The sequence below is a fragment of the Lathyrus oleraceus genome, chromosome 7, assembly GCF_024323335.1.
Source record: "Lathyrus oleraceus cultivar Zhongwan6 chromosome 7, CAAS_Psat_ZW6_1.0, whole genome shotgun sequence".
Lineage (NCBI taxonomy): Eukaryota > Viridiplantae > Streptophyta > Magnoliopsida > Fabales > Fabaceae > Lathyrus > Lathyrus oleraceus.
The window spans coordinates 336,497,971-336,519,274 of record NC_066585.1 but is presented as its reverse complement, the minus strand read 5'-3'; the positions used below and the strand labels follow the sequence as shown (position 1 = coordinate 336,519,274).

The 21,304-nt window shown below is 35.7% G+C and overlaps 3 protein-coding genes across 3 annotated transcripts; all 3 read right to left on the bottom strand.

Annotated features, from left to right (window-relative positions):
- Positions 1 to 13,195: 13,195 nt before the first annotated feature.
- Positions 13,196 to 16,005, bottom strand: LOC127101354 (uncharacterized). Its single transcript, XM_051038741.1, has 9 exons — positions 15,846 to 16,005; positions 15,689 to 15,774; positions 15,559 to 15,606; positions 15,299 to 15,387; positions 15,044 to 15,097; positions 14,210 to 14,277; positions 14,061 to 14,110; positions 13,821 to 13,918; positions 13,196 to 13,571 (listed from the first exon to the last, which is right to left on the bottom strand). Exons 1-9 carry the CDS (start codon positions 15,902 to 15,904, stop codon positions 13,467 to 13,469), a joined length of 657 nt encoding a protein of 218 aa, XP_050894698.1. The 5' UTR covers positions 15,905 to 16,005; the 3' UTR covers positions 13,196 to 13,466.
- A 100-nt stretch (positions 16,006 to 16,105) lies between these two features.
- Positions 16,106 to 17,824, bottom strand: LOC127103690 (metal-nicotianamine transporter YSL3; the record flags this gene model as incomplete). Its single annotated transcript, XM_051040927.1, has 6 exons — positions 16,106 to 16,377; positions 16,485 to 16,674; positions 16,782 to 16,916; positions 17,008 to 17,105; positions 17,234 to 17,406; positions 17,563 to 17,824. Coding segments are annotated over 6 exons (981 nt in total), but the record flags the coding sequence as incomplete, so codon positions are not given.
- On the bottom strand, positions 17,796 to 19,234 carry LOC127101353 (putative cyclin-A3-1). The gene is made up of 6 exons (XM_051038740.1): positions 18,912 to 19,234; positions 18,583 to 18,815; positions 18,411 to 18,486; positions 18,247 to 18,323; positions 18,114 to 18,147; positions 17,796 to 18,024 (listed from the first exon to the last, which is right to left on the bottom strand). Exons 1-6 carry the CDS (start codon positions 19,218 to 19,220, stop codon positions 17,848 to 17,850), a joined length of 906 nt encoding a protein of 301 aa, XP_050894697.1. The 5' UTR covers positions 19,221 to 19,234; the 3' UTR covers positions 17,796 to 17,847.
- Positions 19,235 to 21,304: the final 2,070 nt, after the last annotated feature.

Genomic DNA, 21,304 nt, shown 5'->3' with positions numbered 1-21,304 from the left:
CATCCAGACAAGTTATCTCACCAGTACAACACTTGTTTTAATCAACTAAAGAAGATGGATCATCTAGAGTAAGAGAATCGTGAACTTCGCGAATAGGTGACTACTTCGAGGGACACTTATGAAAGGCTCACTGTTATGATGGAAACTCTAGTGGCTGCTCAGAATCAGCCTCTTCCTCCTTCTCAGACTCCGCTTCAGAGGACTGTGATTTCTGAAATTGTATCTACGCCCATTTGTATGGGTCAAGTCAGTGCTCCATAGCACCATATGACTCCTGGTTTCCCTTAGGGCATGCCTCCTAACTTTGTGCCTGAAGGGTATCAACCTTCTTTTGAAGTTCCTATGGCTCAGTCGGTTATATTTATACCACCTCATGTGGTTCATGCTTCTCCTTATGTTGAAGAACCTGTTGGTGTCTATGGAAGGATGGACGAGTTCCAAGATCATTTTCAAGCCATGCAAAAAGAGATCCAGGCTTTGAGGGGAAATTATTTGTTTAGGAAGAATGCTCATGATCTATGCTTAGTTCTTAATGTGAAGATTCCTCATAAGTTTAAATTTCCAGATTTCGAGAAGTATAAGGGCAACTCTTGTCCTTTGAGTCACTTGGTAATGTATTCTCGCAAGATGTCGACTCAAATTGATAACCATCAACTGTTGATTCACTACTTTCAAGACAGTCTGACTGGTGCTGCTTTGAAGTGGTACATAGGACTTGATAGCACTTAGGTCCGAACTTTCAAATTCCTAGGTGAAGCTTTTGTTCGTCAGTATAAGTATAATGTTGACATGGCACCGTACAGAGATCAACTTCGTGCTATGTCCCAAAAGGATAAATAAACCTTTAAAGAGTACGCACAGAGATGGAACGAGATTGTTGTGCAGGTCAATCCTCTGTTAGAAGAGAAGGAAATGACAAAGTTGTTTTTGAAGACTCTGAGTCTGTTTTATTATGACAAAATAGTTATAAGCGCTCTGTAGCGGTAAATTCATGACCATTGAGCTATTGGTTAACTCTACGTCCATAAAACCATAGTCGCAGTCGCACTCTTATTATTTCCAAAGGAAAATGGAGAAGTATGAACAAAACCCAAAGATGAGAAGTTTTCAAATCAAAACTAATAAAATGTCAGAGATTACAGGTAAGGGGTTTGGTTACACAGAGGGAAGGTATTAGCACCCAAAGTATCCTAGGTACTCCTAGGGAACCCTTTTTGTGTGTACTTGTTTTGGTTGAAACGATGTTTGCTTTAAAAATAGAATGGGGGGATCAAAAAAGATTTCATTACTTACATTTCGTGTTTGATAAGACTTTTGTTCTTATGCCTATATACCAATATAAATGAGGGATTAAAACCTCATAGTTCGTGGTAAAAATTTCAAAGATGGATGGATTGATTTTTAAAAATGCTTAAATATCTTTTTTTATCAATGGGAGAATACTCAAACACACATCCACCGATAATGAGGGATTTACAACATTTAAGAGGGATGGCTCCAACTCAGATTAAATCAACAAGTATGCCTCTAACTCCTAGTAAATGGAAAGTCTTAGACTCAACATATCATGGAATGGGAGAATTACATCTCAACCAAGGATAGCTCAAATCTAAATGTTTTTTTAAAAGCTTAAAAGGAAAAAGGCACCAAGTGGCCAAAATGATTAGATGAGGTTATACGTTCTTTTTGGTCTTTTTTTAAAATAAAGTCAATATGATTAAGTCTTCTTACAAGTTTGATTAAGAAAATAGTTTGAAAATTAATGGCATAAGACCAAGGTTTCTACTCATTAAAATAAGTCTAAGTTGAAAAATAACAAGCAAAGAAGTTTTGAAAATGAGAAGGAGGTTTTGAAATTAAAGAAGAAGGATGTGGAGATGAAGAGGCTATCAAGAATGAATTTATGGTGAATTTTAAAAGAAATGGCTATTTAAAGATCAATTTAGAAAAATAAAATAAAATGAAAAAATAGGAGCCATCAGATCACCCCTCATTAATTGAGGTGGCAGATCTAATGATCCAAAATGCATGTTCCACATGCTCCCTCAGTCAACGCACCACACACATGGTAAACATAAACAAAGGCTCAAATTAAAAGATGTAAGAGAGATCCAAGGGTGAGGACATTGTCACGCCACCACCGGAGCCCTAGCTCCGGTTATCTTCTCCGGTGAGGGTCACTTGACTGTCAAGAACCAACTTGCCTAGAAATTGATGGATCTGACATCATTTGAAAGGAAAAATTTCAAGGATCACGAATATGACCTCTATTTGTTCCATCTCTCACTCTATGATTAGAAAAGTGAAAATCAAACCAGAGGTGTTCAACCTAAGTTGCTTCGAATCAAGCCTAAAACAACCCAGTCATGTTGCCTACATTGGTAGGACTTTAGCCATCACAAAATTCATCTTAGCTCTAGAGTATGGAGGGAGAATTGAAGAGATGAAGTTTGGTGAAATTTACCTTCTCTGAGCTGCTTCTGAGCTTTGTTCTTGATGTAATTCTTCGTGCTTTCTCTTCCTCTTGCTTACAGAAACTCAGTGAAGTGGAAAAGGGAATGAATCTTTGGAGTTTTTATTCAGAAACTTGAGTTGAACAAAAACTCGATTTCTCAAGAAATCTTCAAAGAATTATATGGTCTGAGGTTATGAAAATGGCTAGCAGAGCTTGGGAAGTCTCCTTCTTTTTTTTGAGCAAATGGTCTTTGATTTATAGGCCAAGCAATTGATATGTGCATCTTTCCAGTTTTAAATGGAAAATGAGCAATTATTGGTGAATGGGTGCATGGGTTATAGTACAGGCCCCATTAATGATTAGAATCCACTCTAAATTATGCAAGGAGGTTGCTTAAATTATCACACAAAGCCATGCAAAGTTGTGCATTATTTGGAGCTCAAAACTTGCCAAAACAAGTCATGGAAAGACCTCATACGCAAGCCTCTCATTTATCATCCAAATGATGTGATCTTGGACTATTTGGATATCTCTCATCATAAGGAACAAATTTGATGTTGTGACTTTTTAAATTTGAAGCTTGGAATATGGAGAAAACTGGCCTTGATGGTAGAGGTATCAAACATACTTAGAAATTTTTCTAAGTTATAAGCTAAATGACACCTCTTTCCACCTTGAATAACTTTTGATGTGAGCTTCAAATGAACTTGGATCCTTCTACAAGTTTGTATCTATTTTAATTCCTTCAATTTGATAACAAATTTGGAACCATTTGGAGTTTGGCTGATGGAGTTATGGATTTTAGAAGTTGAGGAAATTTGCTTGCTCAATGATGATGACCAAAATGGACCTATATTGTTTCCTCATAGTACATGACTTTGAAAGTATAAGTTTATCTTTCTAAAATAAGAAAATTTTAAGGATACATCTTGAAATTAATCATGAAACTTGGATCACCTTCATATCATAAAAAATGAGGAAGATATGGCTCTTGGAAGTTGACCTTCTATCTAGGGCACAGACAAAATGACCTATAATATTTCACCATAAAAAATGAGTTTCCAAGGAAAAATTATATATTTAGGCCAACATTAAAGATTTTTGGAATATCATAAAGAGTGACTTTTCTCTTGGGGTCATTTTCATATGACAAAAATTGTAGTAGATAGGGTCTAGGAAATCCTAGATTTGACTAGTTGACTTTTCTAGTCAACTTCCTTGAATCAACTTGCATACTTGAAAATCGTTTTCTCTTAGGGGCTCATGGATGATAATATATGCTTATGATGATGTAAAATGAAGTATCCCTTTATATATTTGACCAAATGTTGAAGAAATTGTTAGAACAATATTTTGATTCTGCAATATATCTTTACGTTTTGATGATAACAAAGAATGAAACAATTTTGGTACCCTAATATTTTTTATTAAGTGTGCAGGCTTCTAAGTCAAAATGTATCTGAGGAAAGCAAAGATCTGACATCTGCACCAGTCCAAAAAAGCTGAATCAACACAAAGAGAAATCATATCTGACTCTAATGCATCTGAGGAAATAATTACCTGAAGAATCTGACGCTATAGAACAACTCTGATATTTGAAGAATGCAAAGAAATATATGAAGACAATTCAAAAGAATATCTGAAAACTGCAAGACATCTAGACTCTGCTCAAAGACTCTGATCATGCCCACTCTAATACACACTCTAACACTATCTGATATCATCGAATCAGAAACTTAATCAGGAAGCATTCTAAGTATAGTACAAATCTTTTTAATGAAACAAAGGATTATGTCCAAGACTGCTATAGAAAGGACAAGAAATTTACTACCATTAAGTCCAATAGCTGGCACTAAATCTCCATTGATCTCCCTTCATCGGTATCATCTCTAAAAGCTTTATAAAGGCCTCATCACAACATTCTGAAGAGATCATCTTAATACACGACAACATTTTCATATCTTTCATTGTAATATTAAATTTTCACACAACAGTTACTGCTCAAATTGTGTAGTTGTTATTGTTCCTAAATTGTGTTTATACTGCTTATATAGAAGCACCTAGTCAAACACCTGTATTCCTAAAACTCTTTGTAATTCCTCAAGTGACTTGTCTAGGTCTGTATACTTGAGAGGGATAAGAGGTTTTCAAACTCTTAGACGTTTTTATAATCTGTTGAGATTATTGGATTAAGTCCTAATTGAAGGAGAAATCACCTTGGCTGGGTGGACTGGAGTAGCTTTGAATTTCAAGCGAACCAGGATAAATTCTTTGTGTTGTTAGCATTTATTTTTATGTGTGTGGTGTTGCAAAAAGTTTTTGAATGTTGTGGAAACAATTCAAACCCCCTTTCTTGTTTTTCTCTACCTTCAATTGGTATCAGAGTCTTGTTCTGTTATTGATTTTTGAATCAAACACTTAACCGTGTAGAGAGATCCAGAGTGATAAAAACTTCAAGGCTAACATAAATGAAAGAGATAGCTACAATGCCAATCCTCCAGTTTTTGATGGAGAAAAATTTGACTACTTGAAGGATAGAATTGAAAGTTTCTTCCTAGGCTACGATGTTGATCTCTGGGATATTGTCAAAAATGGTTATGAACCATCCATTTCTGCAATTGGTATCTCTATTCCAAGAAGCATAATGAGTGATGATCAGAAGTGTGATTTCAAGAATCACCATAAAGCAAGAACCATTTTGTTAAGTGAATTTTCCTACAATGAGTACGAGAAGATCACCAACATGAAAACAACCAAAGAAATTCTTGATTCCTTGAAAATGACGCACAAAGGCAAAAATCAAGTCAAAGAGACTAAGGCTCTGGCCTTAATCCAGATGTATGAAGCCTTCAGAATGGAAGATGATGAAGTTGTTGAAGTGATGTTCTTAAGGTTCCTAACCTTGGTTGTAGGACTCAAGGTTCTAGACAAAGGATATACTACAGCAGATCATGTCAAGAAGATAATTAGAAGTCTTCCCAAAAAGTGGAAACTTATGGTTACTGCTCTGAAGTTATCCAAGGATCTGAACAACATAAGTCTTGAAGAACTTATCAGCTCCCTCAGAAGTCATGAAATAGAGCTAGAAGAAGGTGAACCTCAGAAGAAAAGGATATTCGTTACTTTAAAGTCTAGATCAGAAAGAAGAAAGCCAACAAGGAACAAAGCCTTTCAAGTTGAAGAGGAAGAAGACGATGACTCTGAGAATGAAGATTCTGATGATGAAGAAGAATTATCTCTTCTTTACAGAAGAATCAAACAACTATAGAGAAAAAGACAAAACAACTTCAGAAGGCCCAGACAGAAGGGAGAACGTCCAGATTCAACCTCCAGAGGCAGACCCAACAAGGAAGTGACGTGTTATGAATGCAAAGAGCCTAGACACTATAGAAATGAATGTCCAAAGCTAAAGAAGGATAGCTCTAGAAAGGAAAGCTTCAAGAATAATTCTTTCAAAGGAAAGAAGAAAGGACTCATGGTAATATGGGACGACTCTGAATCTGAAGCCTCAGAACCTGATTCTGAAGAGGAGCAAGCAAACGTTGCTTTCATGGCCAATACCTCTAAAAGAGACTCTGACTTTGAAGAGGTATTTTCTGACTTTTCTCGTTCTAATCTGGAAGCTTGTTTGTCAGAATCTTTGAACTTGTATCATAAGCTTCGACGAAAATTCGAGAACCTGAAAAGGTTGATGAATAGACTGTTGAAGAGTGTGATAAGCTTGCGAAAGAAGTTTCTGAACTCAAAGAAAATAATTTTATTCTTGAAAAGTAAAACGAATTTTCAACCAAGAAATGTTCAAAACTTGAAGAAACTCTTTTTAAAGCTTCATCTACTTCTGACACTATCATATACAAATATGAAAAAGCTTTTCAGAAATTTTTGAACAACGGTCTAGGAAGAAGCAAAATGGCTTTTATGATTTATGGTGTATGTCATAATAGAAAAAGAGGATTTGGTTATTATTCTGATGACCATGATCAGAAACCTACTATAGAAAACAAATCTAAATCTCCTTTTTCTTATCATTATACACCTGCACAAACACAGAAGTTTAATAACGCTAGAAAACCCAAAGTTTTCAGAAACTCTGGGATAACTAATCCTAAAGGACCCTAAAGATTCTGGGTACCAAAAGATAAAATAGTGTATGTTGCAGATATCCTGTGCAGTAGAGTTAAAACACCAATCATGGTACCTGGACTCTGGATACTCTCTCCACATGATAGGAAGAAAGCATATGTTCCAAAACTTGGAACTCAAAGATGCTGGTTTTGTAAAGTTTTGAGGAAATCAGAAAGGAAGAATCAGAGGATCTGGAACGGTTGGTAATGGATCTCTTCCCTCTATTTCTGATGTCCTTTTTATTGAGGGGTTAATGCATAACTTTTTGTCCATAAGTCAATTAAGTGATAACAATTATGATATAATCTTTAATCAAAAAATGTGCAAAGTTGCAAATCAGAAAAATAGCATAGTACTTTTCACTAGAAAGAGGAAGAACAACATTTATAAAATAAAACTTTCATATTGGTGGGTTCCTGTTTGTTCTCCACGTGGAAGTGTTGGGTTAATTTGCAAGGAGAGATTGGTGGGTTCCTCGGTTTTCTCCCTATAGACGTTTTGTGCTAATTTACAAGGAGAACTCACTAGGTTCCTACGTTCGCTCCATATGGAAGTCTTGTTTTCATTTGTAAGGAGAGCCTAGTGGGTTCATATGTTTTTTCCCTGTGGATGCCTTGGTTTAATTTTCAAGGAGAACCTAGTAGGTTCCTATGTTTGCTCCTTATGAAAGTCATGGGTTAATTCATAAGGAGAGCTTGATGGGTTTCTTTATTTGCTTGATGTCTTAGGTTAGTTTGAAAATTGATAATTGTCGAAGTCTTAGGTTAATTTGTCATGTGAGCCTTGTGGGTTCTTGCATTTTCTCCTTGTTGAAGTCTTGGGTTAATTTTCAAGGAGAGCTCAGTGGGCTCCTCTGCTTTCTCCTTGCGAATGTTTTGGTTTAATTTTTCACGTGAGACTTGTGGATTCATGCGTTTTCTCCTTGTGAAAGTCTTGGGTTAATTTGCAAGGAGAGCTCAGTAGGTTCCTCCATTTGCTTCTAGTGGATGTCTTGGGTTAGTTTATGAGGAGAACCTAATAGGTTCCTGTTTTTTCTCCCTTTGGAAGTCTTGGGTTAATTTATAAGGAGATCCCAGTGGGTTCCCATGTTTGCTTGATGTGGATGTCTTGGGTTAATTTGCATGGAGGGGCTAATGGGTTCCTACGATTTTTCTCTGTGGAAGTTCTGGTTAATTTTTAAGGAGAAGTTAATGGATTCTTGCATTCTCTCCTTTTGGAAGTCTTGGGTTAATACCCAATGGATTTCTCTATTTTCTCCATGTAGAAATCTTGGTTTAATTTGCAAGAAAAGTCATGTGGATTCTTGCGTTGTCATCTAACGGCGCATAAATCTATGTTCGAGATCGACATACACATTATTAAAACAGAAAGGGTTCATAACACTTTAAGATGTTATCAAGTCTTGTGTTAGGTTCGTTATGACTCAATCATAGCGACAAATAGCCCCCCAAATAAAATATAAAAAGTGAACATGAATGAAATAAGTGTCATTGTCGTGATACTTTGGTCAAAAATCAAATCATTGTTGACCACCTCATCAAATACACCATAATATGTAGTATTCGGAAAACACTAGCAACATTTTGAAGTTACAACATTGACAACAATGAGTTACGGGCTTGAGTTATGGTGGTGGTTGTAGCAGTGTAGAGCTTATTACACAGTTGCCTGGGATGCACTTCATGAGACCTAAAGTTATTGATCTAATTCTAACCATAATGTTAGAAATATCATTTTGATTTCACATTGTCAATATTATAACTTAACATAAGTATGAACTATTAATTTAATGGAATACGTAATAGAAAATGCATTACAGAAGCATTGCAACAAGTGGATATATGATTACTTTCAATACTTATCACTGCACTTTACGATAGTTGACAGATGTAACTGAACTTATTTTACATTTGAGATGCAAATATACAACAAGTCATCTGGGATTTATTCACCTTAGTTGAAGGTATGAATCTGGCAATTAGCTTCTCCATATTCTGTTTCTATCAAAATGCAGAAGCATGAGACTCTTCTTAGATTCAAATATTTTGTGCACTAAAAAACAAGAGTGAAACATCATATTTTAGGGTTGAGAGAATGTTTCTCCATTTGAAGTTATGACGACGTCCATCAGAGTTTCCTTCATGACCCTCTTTATCATGTATGTCGTTGTTCTCCCCTCATCGTTTCTGTTGGCTGTGTTGGTACACACGATGAAGAAGTTGAAGATGGGCAAAGAGAGAGAAGTGAGAATAAAAAACTTCCACTACTGTGATAAAACGGTTACAGCAAAATGGTTGCACATACACTGCTGTACACATACTACACTTACAGCTATTGACAACTACACTAGTTTATATACACAAACAATAATGCCACGTAGGCAACATACTAAAATACTGAATTAACCTTTAACATCATCTCTTAATTCAAGATTTAACTAATCAAAACTAATAACACCAATTCCATCCCTCAAGTGGAGAAATTGATCAGTCTTGATCGTTTTCGTCAGAACATCTGCCAACTGCTTTTGAGCACTATAATGCACAACTTCTATCACTCCATTATGAACCTGACTTCTCAAAAAATGATACTTAGTCTCAATATGTTTGCTTTTCCCATGAAGCATTGGGTTCTTGGCAAGATTGATTGCATAGTTTTTATCAATCATCAGCTTTAGAGGCCTATTTAACTTGATCTTCAGATCCTACAGTAAATTCAGAAGCTAAACAACTTGACATGCAACCACAATACCTGCAATATATTCACCTTCATATGTTGACATAGTTACAACTAGTTTCTTCTTGGAACACCAAGAAATAATACCTCCTAGATACTTAGACAAATATCCATAAGTATTTCTCCTGTCAACTCTGTCTCCACACCAATCAGAGTCTAAGTAACACATCATCTATGAATTAGCCTTTTCACCAGAAGGGAACAAAACTCCATACTTCATAGTCCCCTTAATATACCCCATAATCCTGACAGCGGCTTGGTAATGAGACCACTTTTGGTTTACTCATGAACCTACTAACCATTCCAGCTACATAACAAATGTTAGTTCTGGTATTACACAAATACCTCAGTGAGTCAACCAATTACTTAAAAGTTATAACATCTACATCATCAACTTCAAAATCAAAATCCAATTTGTGATTTGTTTCTACAAGTTTGGCAACACCCTTACAATTCAGCAGCTCGAATATCTTCAGAAGCTCAAGTTCATATTTCAGCTTATGCAAAATGATACCCTTCTTAGAGTACATAAACTCCATCCCTAGGAAATATGTCATCTTTCCTAGATCAGTTATCTTAAACTTATTCATGTACACCTTCTTGAACTTAGCTATCTCATATTCACAACTCCCTGTTATCAATATGTCATCAACATAAAGACACGCCAGAATCATATTCCCTTCAGAAGTATATCGAACATATACGCCATACTCCATCTCACACTTTATGAATCCTCGGAGCTTGAAAGATGAATCAATTTTCAGATTCCAAGCTCTAGGAGCTTGTTTCAGTCCTTACAAGGCTTTATGCAACTTGTACACCATCCATTCCTGATTCTATTTTATAAATCCAGGAGGTTGTGACACGTATACCTCTTCTTGCAATGGAGCATTCAGAAATGCAGATTTCATATCCAGATGCATCAAAGGCCAATTCTTTTTAGCAGTTATCGCAATCACCAATATGATTGTCTCATGTCTTTCTATAGAAGCAAACACCTCAAAGTATTTTAACCCAAGTTTTTGTAGAAAACCTTTTGCCACTAACCTTGCTTTGTGTTTGCCAATTGATACATATTGCTTCAGTTTCACCTTGAAAACCCATATAATGTTTATGGCTTTCTTTTCATTTGGAAGCTCGTCCAACTTCCAAGTCTTGTTTCTTTCTATAGCCTTAAGTTCTTATTTCATTGCCTTCAGCCACACTTTCTTCTTGAGCGCTTCTTCAGTACTCACTAGTTCAGAGTCTACTAACATGGCACACTGAATGACTTCTCCTTCAGAGTCTACTTCAGTATCTTGCAGCATATCAAACTCTGGAAACATTCTTGGAACGTTTCTGATTCTTTGTGGCCTCTGAACTTGTTCAAAATCTTCTTCGGACGTTGGAACAATATTAGATGCAGGAACCCCAAAAGTACCACCTTTAGAGTCTGAAATATTTCCAGAGTCTGAATAACCATCACAATCTTGATCATAATCAAATTCATCTTAAGAGTCAGACTCGCCTTCAGAGTCAGAGTCACCTTTAGAATCATCTTCTGAGTCTGAATCATCTTAAGAACCTTTAGATTCTGAAGTATCTTTAGAGGTTAACTCTACACCAAAGTTAGATTGAGAGTTACTCCAATCCCGCGCTTCTGATTCCTTCACAATGACATCTCTGCTGGATTCAACCTTGTTATTAACAAGACACTAGAGCTTATAAGCATTTGTACTGTGATGGCCAACAAGCAACACAACTCTGCTTCTTTCATCCAACTTCCTTCTCTTAGCATCTGGAACATGTTTGTAACAAACAAAACCAAACATCTTCAGATGGCTCACACTTTGCTTATCTTCAGTCCACTTCTCTAAAGGAATAATTTCCTCCAGCTTCTTGGTTGGACACCTGTTGAACACATATGCTGCAGTGGCAATAACTTCTTCCGAAAAGGTGTAAGATAGCTTTTTCTCCTTCATCATGCTCTTTGTCATATAAAGTAAAGTTCTAACACTTTTTTCAGCAAGAGCATTATGTTGAAGAGTGTATAAAGAAGTCACCTCATGCTCAATTCCATTCTCCTCACAGAAATTTCTGAACTTTGTAGAGTTATACTCACCTCTACCATCAGTTCTGAGATTTTTCAACTTCTGACCACTCTGATTCTCAGCCTTGGTTCTGAATTTCTTAAATTCAGTAAACACCTTGTGTTTGAACTTTATAAGGGATACCCACATAATTCTTATGAACTCATCAACAAATGACACAAAGTATTTATTCCCTCCAAGTAAAGGTACTGGAAATTGTCCACACACATCAGAATGCAACACACTCAGAGCATGCTTTGCTCTTGGAGGCATTTCAGATGCAAATGCCAGTCTTGGTTACTTCCCTCTCATGCAGACATTGCATGACTTCTCTAGCTTCTTAATTGCAGGAAATCCATGTACCAACTTCTCTGAATTCAGATGCCCTAAGCTTCTGAAGTTCAAATGACCAAATATTTTGTGCCATAACTCACTTTCCTTCATAAGAGTCGTTGCACTAAGGCATTTAGAGTCTACAGTTTTAACATTCACTTTGAATGTTCTATTCCTTCCCTGTTCTGACTTTGTAACCAACTTCTGATTATAGTCATACAACTTCAAAATACTGTCCTTCATGGTAATTGAAAAATCTTTCTCAATTAATTGATCTACACTCATCATATTGCTTTTCATGCCAGGAACATACCACTTATTCATAATCAATGTTGATTTACCATTATTCATAATTACTATGACATTTCCCATGCATTCAACATTGAGGTATTTATCATCAATACATCTGATATTTGTCCTCTTTCTAGATTCAAAGTCAACCAGACATTTCTTATTTTCAGTAAGATGATTTGAGTAACTAGTGTCCATATACCACCAGTCTTCCAAATACGCATCATCAGATTCAGAAGTCATCAATAGCATAGATTCATCATCAGGATCTTCTTTAGATACATTTGCTTCTTCTAACTTCCTTTCCTTGTTTGATCAACAATCAGCAGTGAAGTGGCCAAACTTATTACAACAGTAGCACTAAACTTTCCTCTTGTCATACTTTTCCCCCTTCTAAGAAATCTTCTACCTTTTAGAAGTTGAGGTTTCTGACTTATGAACACCATCAGATCTCTTCTTGCCTTCTGACCAAGACTGCTTCTGATATTTCTTGCCAGAAGCTGCTTTCACTACAACAAACAAGACCTTAGACAGCGCTTTTTTTAGCCTTAGACAGCGCTTTAAAGCGCTGTCTAAACCTCCGCTGCTAAAGGTTTAGACAGCGCTTTTTTAAATCTTAAAAGCGTTGTCTAAGCCCCCCCCTTAGACAGCGCTTTGGCCAAAAGCGCTTTATAAGACCCTCTTATTTTAAAATTTTTAGGTATACCTTAGACAGCGCTTTTGAAAAGCGCTGTCTAAGCCCCACCCCCTTAGACAGCGCTTTGGCCAAAAGCGCTTTCTAAGACCCTCCTATTTTAATTTTTTTAGGTATACCTTAGACAACGCTTTTCAAAAAGCGCTGTCTAAGCCCCCCCCCCCCCCTAGACAGCGCTTTTTCCTAAAGCGCTTTCTAATCCCCCCCCCCTTAGACAGCGCTTTTGGCCACTTCCTAACTGATTTACTTGAAGTAAACCAATAAAGTTAGTTACTATAAACTATCTTTCAACCACCTAGCTTAACAAACTAATAACAAACAAACCCAACTAGTTAATTAGGTTGTACAATGAGCTTTAATGCAGTCCTAGGATTACATTAATCAACATGATCATACTTTACTTACCTTTAAGTCAAACTTCATATTATTAGGACTTTCTCTTGAGAATCAGAGAGTAACACAAACAGTAGGCTAGTAAACAAATATAAAAAATACAGCGAACCTTTCAACTTGCAAGATTAAAACGAAAGTCATACATACTACAAAGGAATAAAGTCTCAAACATAGACTTGAGGTAACATTGTTACTAGGCCCAGGAGTCCTACAATCTTAATCATCATTGCTACAACAATTCCATTATTTGGTACAATGGTTATCCAATCAAAGGAAATGTTGTAGATGCAAATAAATTTCAGAATCAGTTCTACAGTGGTACAGAAAGTTATATTATCTGTCTTTAACTAAAAACCAAGAATAATGCTCCTCATGCTCTTTTCTTGTCATGTCGTTTATAAAGTTTCGAACGCCGCTGCTTGAACAAATGCATGTATAGTTTGAACCAGAGGAATGGATAAACTACAATTACGACCTGATAGAGAGAAATGAATCATCAATTGTAAGAATAAACATTTCATAAGTGCAGATAAGTCACAACAAGTAGACCTAGATCGACAAATCAGAACTAAAGCAAACATAATTGAGTAGAAAGGAACAAAATAACATTTTACATCACAGTGAAACTGAACGAATATCTTCGTGCTATATAAGTCAATTTTCAAGAATGAGGTTATAGTAGAAGAAAAAATAACCGTGACTAATTGATGGCATAAAAAGTTACCTTAAGAAAGTCATAATAACTAAATGGGAGGCTTGAAAAGGAATCTGCATAGATATTCTTCTTCTTTATAATTGGAAGCGCCTGGTACATCGCCCATACTGCAATGTATTGGCTAATCAGTTGCACTAGTTTATAAAAATGGTGATACGACACTTGCATAAGAATTGAACAAATGAATGTCAATCCATTGATAAACAAAACTTAATTATAAGAGGGAGAGATATAAGTTTATGAACACACCTTCTCCAGGAAACACTCCCAAAGGATACAGCACAATAAACGCAGTGTACCTAATCATCAAAAGATAAAGAAGCAAGCATACAATATAACTTGTTAACCTCATTTCTCCACCACTTTAGAGAATATAGAATGGTAAGATGGAAAAATGCCTGATATAGGTGATCCAAGAAGGACAGTTTCCCAAGCAACTGAAAGCATAATGTGAATATCTAATGACCTGCATCTCCAAAGATTGCAGCAAAATCACCTTTGGAATCATGTTATAATCATATTATGTCTATAACACAATTTTCATGGATTGCAAACTTATCATACCGTGAGTTTGGTAAAACGCAATAAAGAAAAGGCTAAAACACAGAGCATGAACTATACACCTGATATTCTCTTAAAATAAATGATCATAGTAGAAAAGGAGAATCTGTAAGCACGTCACTTACAGAGAAATCAAGTAAAAAATGCTAAGAATAGTGAGTTTCTCGCATGTTATTATTAAGTCATTTTCCCATTGTTTGTTTGCTGAAACAAAACATATCATATAGGAGTAGATGATATTATGATAAAATAATGGTTCTGTTTTTTCCTTGATGAATATATGATATATGAGTACTTAACACCAACACTACATATCCTAAATTGCTTTAAGTTGTCTTATAACTGGTAAAATCTTAAACAACAAGCAAGGTCACGGACTCATGGTATTAATTAAATTGTTAAACAGTTCGATTCTAAAGAAAACAGATAAATAAACACACACAAGACTTCAAACAACTGATCATGGAATTTGACTAATTGTTCCTACATCTTCGACAGCAGAGTGACTGATGCAGTTTTTCAATTACGCAATGCTTAGGGTTACATAGTACAAAGCTGTGTTTTTCGATAGCAGAGCTCCTACACTCGATAATCTTCCTACATATCAATAAAATCAGCCATACTCAACATAAATGAATTACATCCAATCGAATAAAAAGTAAATAAGTCACCTCGCCTATGCTCCATGCAAGAAAAGTGATAAAAACAGAAGGTAACTCCTGGACCTAGAGAAGCACACGGCATAAAACACAATTTAGAAAAGGGATCAAATCACAATAAAAGAGTTACACAAATAGTCACACTCTTTCAATAACATCTTATCTGATAAATAGCATTCAAAATCAACAATTTGATTCAAAATTACTACTCACTCCGGTCGGTATTATAAGAAAAAGTTTGTTTTTCAGAATAGAATAAAATAGAACCTCAAGAATTCCCCTAACAATGGCAAGCACAAAGTGAGTCCTTCCCGACCATTGCAGCATAGGAAGCAACACTCCACTTGGAACCAGTCCTGAAATTCAACACAATTCAATCATGAGTTGCGGTCTCGATAGCACCGACACCTCTGAGAAAAGATGCATCTGTGTCCGTGATTCCGTATAATTTATTCAATTTTTTTAAAATTATTATCCGTGTCTGTGCCGTTGTTTACCGGAAATAAATAATTGACAACAAAACCTACCAATGGCGCCGTGTATGACTTCCAAGAATGCAGCAGATTGCAGAAAACCTAAACAAAATATTGAATCATCAATTAGAATTGCAATGAAAGGTGAATAATAAACTATAGTAGTAATAAATAATACACTGACAAATTAACGTTCCGGCGGAAGTAAAAGTTCCGGTGACGGAGGAAGTGGAGAGAAGATTGAACAAAATGATGGTTAACGAAACGGCCCTGTGAAACGCGAGGAATGTGAAAATTAGAGATTGAATAGAAAAAGTAGAGTGTGAAATGAAGATACGAACCATCCAATTGCTTGAAAAGAGTTGTAAGCGAGGAGATAAAGTGTTGAAATACGAGCCATTGTTGTTGTGGTTAGTTGTTATGGATATTAGATTAGATATGGTAGCTCATAGACTCTTTCCTTCCTTTTCACTAACCACCAACTTCTTCCCTCTCTTCTACGCACATCCAACATATCATAACAAACAATACCAATCTTATTTATCATTACAGTTATTGATGCACTTTGAATTTGCAGGGGGTCTAAAAACCCACAATAAGAACACCATAATGCCACCATCCTTCACGAACTGGCCACAACAGTTGTGAAAAAGTCTGTCACCACAATCCGCCATGGCCTATACGTGACAACACTGCCAAAACTTGAAAATTACGTAAACCCACAAACAACAAAAAGTGATAAAAGGCCATTTATTTACCTGTTCTGCGACTCCTCCTTTTCATGCAGGCTTGAAAATTTAAGGCACTAAAATATATAACTTTGATAAAATTGTAGAGTCCGTCACCAAGGATTAATGCAATGGAAATAAAAACCTGCACCATGAAAATAAAAAGAAAGTTAAGGCCTAAAGTGAAACAAGAAAAATGTAAATCCAAATTAACTCTAATAGAGTTCCCTTCATTTGTTGTTCATTCAAGACCTTATAACCATTAAGACTCTTCATGCTACTTTCTGGTAAACTTTCAGGGAACCAATTTCCTTTTAGAACTCTGATCAGTGGCCACATAATGCCCCATGAAACTACAGCTCCAAAAAGCAATGATAAATTGATAAGATGTGAACAAATCATTCCTGTTCCAACATAAGTCATGCTGAAATCAAAGTAAAATCTGCAAAATAATCAAATATTCTAATCAATAGCAATTAACAAATGTTTCATTCTTCTGATGCATAAAACTAAAAAGAGAGTCATAGCAGTTCAAGTAAAAGCACGCACGTGTTTTTCCATGCTTTCAACCCAAAAGTAGGAAACTGAGCGAATCCGCATCGGTCTCCACCAGCATAGAACCATTGGAAGAATGACCAAAGCAAACTGAATGAGAAGAACCGCATGAAACCCTTAACCTGCTTCCTGTGAAAAATGCCAAACAATTTTTTATATGTTCTCATCTTGAAATTAGAGATATAGAGGACAAATAACCTAACAGGTTTTATAATCATACTTGGCCATGACATTTCCTTTAGGAGTATGGAATCCATTAATAAGAACACCCGTTGCAGTTCCAGTTGGATAAGGTAATTTAGCATCTATTATCATCATCTGTTAAATAAACATAGCAAACAACATTCAAATTACTCTACATTAATATATCACTATAGAGCCATTATAGCTGCTATTTGACAACAATGTTTGACAGCAGAAAATCCGGATTCATTCATACACAATACCTTTCGAAAAGGAATTAATGCTGTTAGCCCAACAAAGTAAGTAACAAAGAGAAAGCCAGTCATCCAGCCAATTCCAGGCTCCTTGGTGTCAGGAGTATTCCCTGGTGTACTAGCCCCTCCGACTCGCTCATATGTCTTCCGATTCAAACCCAAAAGGTAAGACCCAAAACCACCTACATATAAACAAGTAAAATTTAGAAAACTACTAGCCAAGGTTTAATCAATCGTCAGTAAACAAGTTCGAAGTTTAGCTGAAATAACTTTTAGCCAGACTTTAAACTTTAAACCATAACAATTGAATTGAAAAGGCAAAAAATCATAACAATGACCTCCATAAGAAGCACTGTAGCATGCAACAGCACAAGTCTGAATAATGGTATTCTCCTGTCTAGTGAAAGGTTTTGAAACAATATTTGCTTTCTCAAGAATCTTAGTCCAAAGTTTAATGAACACAAAACCAAGAAGTGCAACTGAAACATTGAGATTAGGGACTAAACCAGTTGTGAGGTTCAGTTTCAACACAATGACACTATAAATTAAGCCAATAAAGATGCTAGTAATCAGTCCTCTAATCACAGAAATTATTGCCCAACTCAATCACAGAAACAAATAGATTAAAGTAAATAATGATGAATATTTACCCAAGGATGAACACCAGGTCGAATAATAAATCTGGCAAGAAATATAACAGATGCAGCAACAGTAGACGGCAAGAATCGTATACATTCATAGTCCAACAAGCTTAGCTCAGCAAGGTAATTGCATAGAAACTCCATTTGCAATTTTGAAGTCTGATTTTGAAAATACAAACCACAAATCAATAAACATAACAAAGGTTTCTAAAATGATCAATAAACAATTCATGAACATTTTCACTTACCTTTTGATTCTCAGTTGCAAACCCAATAAACTCACTGAAACACAGAAATTGAACAATAAAACAATTAGTCCAATTACTTCAATTTCAACAAGATTTTAGATGTCCAAACATACATTAAAAAAAATGAACTTACTTTAGAAATGTGTTAACATGAGGATTGCCCATTTCAAAGTTTAGTGACTTAAGTATTTCAGCTTCCATTTTTATAACCTACATTAACAGTAATTTACATTATAAACAAAGACATTTAATAAAAATGAAATTATCTAACACCAAGTATATGAATAGGGTATTTACCTCTTTCAACTCATAGGTGTTATCAGTAATGTGACAGAAATCAACCGCCTTTGGTGGAGTGATTTCTTCATATTTCCTACATACCCAAAACGAAATTGAATGCGTAAGCTAATTAACATCGCAACATAAATAAACAAAAACTTTAAAATAATTAAAATTGAACGGATCTTACGAGGCAACAAGCATGCAAGAAACTCCAAGCAACTGAAGTTTGGATCTGTTGACAACATGGATAGATAGGAACCTATCAATGTAAGAAACAACAAGATGAAGGGTTTGAGGGAGAAGCTTGTACTCTTCCGCAACTTCAACTAACCAATCCACCAATATTCCCCTCATGTTTGTAGTAATGAATCTCTGAACATTCTCAATGTATCCAACCATAGGTCTTCTCTTTTTCTGCATCTGAGAAACAAAAAAAAAACAGAAATTTAATAATCTAGAAATTGTAAACAATAAATAAAAAAACAAATCAAATCCATAAAAAGAATAAAAATTTACCTCCATGTCGCGAAGATAGTTGGATATATCAGATGCATAAGGCTCAATAATCTGTTGAATTTCATGTTTGGCATTGTTCTTTCTCTGAACCGGTTTATCCAAACTGAAACTATCAAACAAATAAACATCTGTTGCTGCAGATTTCTTGACCTTGGAATTCTTCCGAGTTTGGAGTTTTCCATTGGATTGATTTTCAGAAACACTGGCATTCTGTAAATTGGGAAGATCCCCCAAAACAACCCTCTGCTTTTTAGGGTTAAGAACAATTGGTTCAGTGTTTGCCCTCTTTCTTGAACCGCGAGTCTGCATCTTCGATTGAAATGGAATATTGAAAATTGAAATTAAGATGAAGAAAGAGGAGCAAGATTAGGGTTTGTGAAATGTGAATGAAGAAATGAGAAATGTGACATTGTATGTATATAGGAATGGGAAAGAGAAGTTTCGAAAATGTTTTCGCCAAAATGAAAACCATGGCGCTATTTGGTGTTTCTCAAAACAATTGAGTATTTGGGTGTTTAATTTTTTTTTTAATTGAAAGACTTTAAACAGCGCTTTCTCAAAAGCGCTGACTAAGGTCTATATTTAAAAGCGCTGTCTAAGGGGGGGGGTCTTAGACAGCGCTTTCTAAAAGCGCTGTCTAAGACCCCCACTTAGACAGCGCTTTCATTATTTTTTTAGAACATTTTCCGTGTTTTATTTTTATTTTAACCTTAGACAGCGCTTTCTTTTAAAAGCGCTGTCTAAGATGCGCTGTTAAAAAACCTTTTTGGCGTAGTGTTTCAGAGCTTGTTGCACTACCTAAATTTCAGAGTTTCTCTCAGTCAAACGCAACTCTTGTGCCTCTAGATTGCTTTATAGTTCTTCAATTCTCATGGTGCTAAGATCCTTAGAATATTCAATTTCTACCACAATATAATCAAATTGAGAGGTAAGAGATCTAAGTACCTTCTCAATGATACTTTCTTCAAAGAGATTTTCTCCACATGACTTCATCTCATTTGTGATCAGAATCACTCTGGAGATGTAGTAAGGTACCTTTTTATTGTTCTTTATGCTGAGATTATCATATTGCTTACACAAATACTGAAGACTTACCTTCTTCGTTGATGCATCACTGTCGTAGCACCGGATCAGTGTGTCCCACACAACCTTCGTCGTCGTCGAATCAATGATTTTTCTCAAACACATTCACATCCACACACTAATGGATGTAGGACAACGCCTTCTAATCCTTCTTCCTTAGATCACGCTGAGTATTTCTCTGCACATCTGTTGCATTTTTTGGAAGTGCAACCAGAATGTATTAGTCGTTGACGAGATCAAAAACATTTTGAGTGTCAAACAACACGCGCATTTGAATCATCCACTGATTTCAATTCTTTCCATCGAACACCCAAAGCTTAATACTCAGATTACCGTTTCCATTCATTTTAATCTTATGCAATTCACTAAGATCTCACCAAACACTAGTGTTTCCCCGCAGAATCAAGAAATGTGATTTTGTTACGATTCTGATTCAGAAATTCAACACGAATTCAAGAAATGAAATCAATCACACAACGCCTCATCGTTCACTCGTGTTTCACTGTGGATCTGAACCGAAGCTCTAGATACCAAATGTTGGTACACAAAATGAAAAAGATAAAGATGGAAGAAGAGAGAGAGAGAGAGAGAGAGAGAGAGAGAGAGAGAGAGAGAAGATATATATAAAAAATTCCACTACTCTGCTAAAATTATTACAACAAAATGATTGCACACACACTACTGTACATAGACTGCGCTTACAACTGTTGACAACGACACTAGTTTATTTACACAAACAATAATGTCACGTAGGAAACATACTAAAATAATGAATTACTCTTCAACAAATTGTACCTTCATATAGATTGAATTTGATGGAATTAGTTTTATTAGGCCCCATAGTGGACGTCATATTTCCTGCAATAACACAATTTGATAACTTTATCGATGGTTTTACCTTCATATGAATTAAATTTGATGTTCGAGTCAGTTTAATGTTCACACAAGAACATAATTTAATAACTCTACTCATGCTTGAGTCCCTTTCTTCATCCCTTGAACCTTCCTTTTAAGCTTGCTTCTATCCTAGTCACCGTAATCAATATTCATGGTAATAATGGTAGCACTCCCATGTCTAGTTGAACATAATAATAGAGTTAAGATCTCATGCTCTGTCTAAGACTGACCTATTATGACCATTAGTACGACCTAAGTGCTTTGTTTGTGAGACCGGGCGGGCTCATCTGAACTTGAGTATACATTCAATCCAAATTCACTTATCTATATACAAGTTCAAGCACGAGGCCTACAGAAACAAAAATGCAAAAATGCTTAAGGGAAGAAGTCTTAATCTCCTACGATTTTATTAT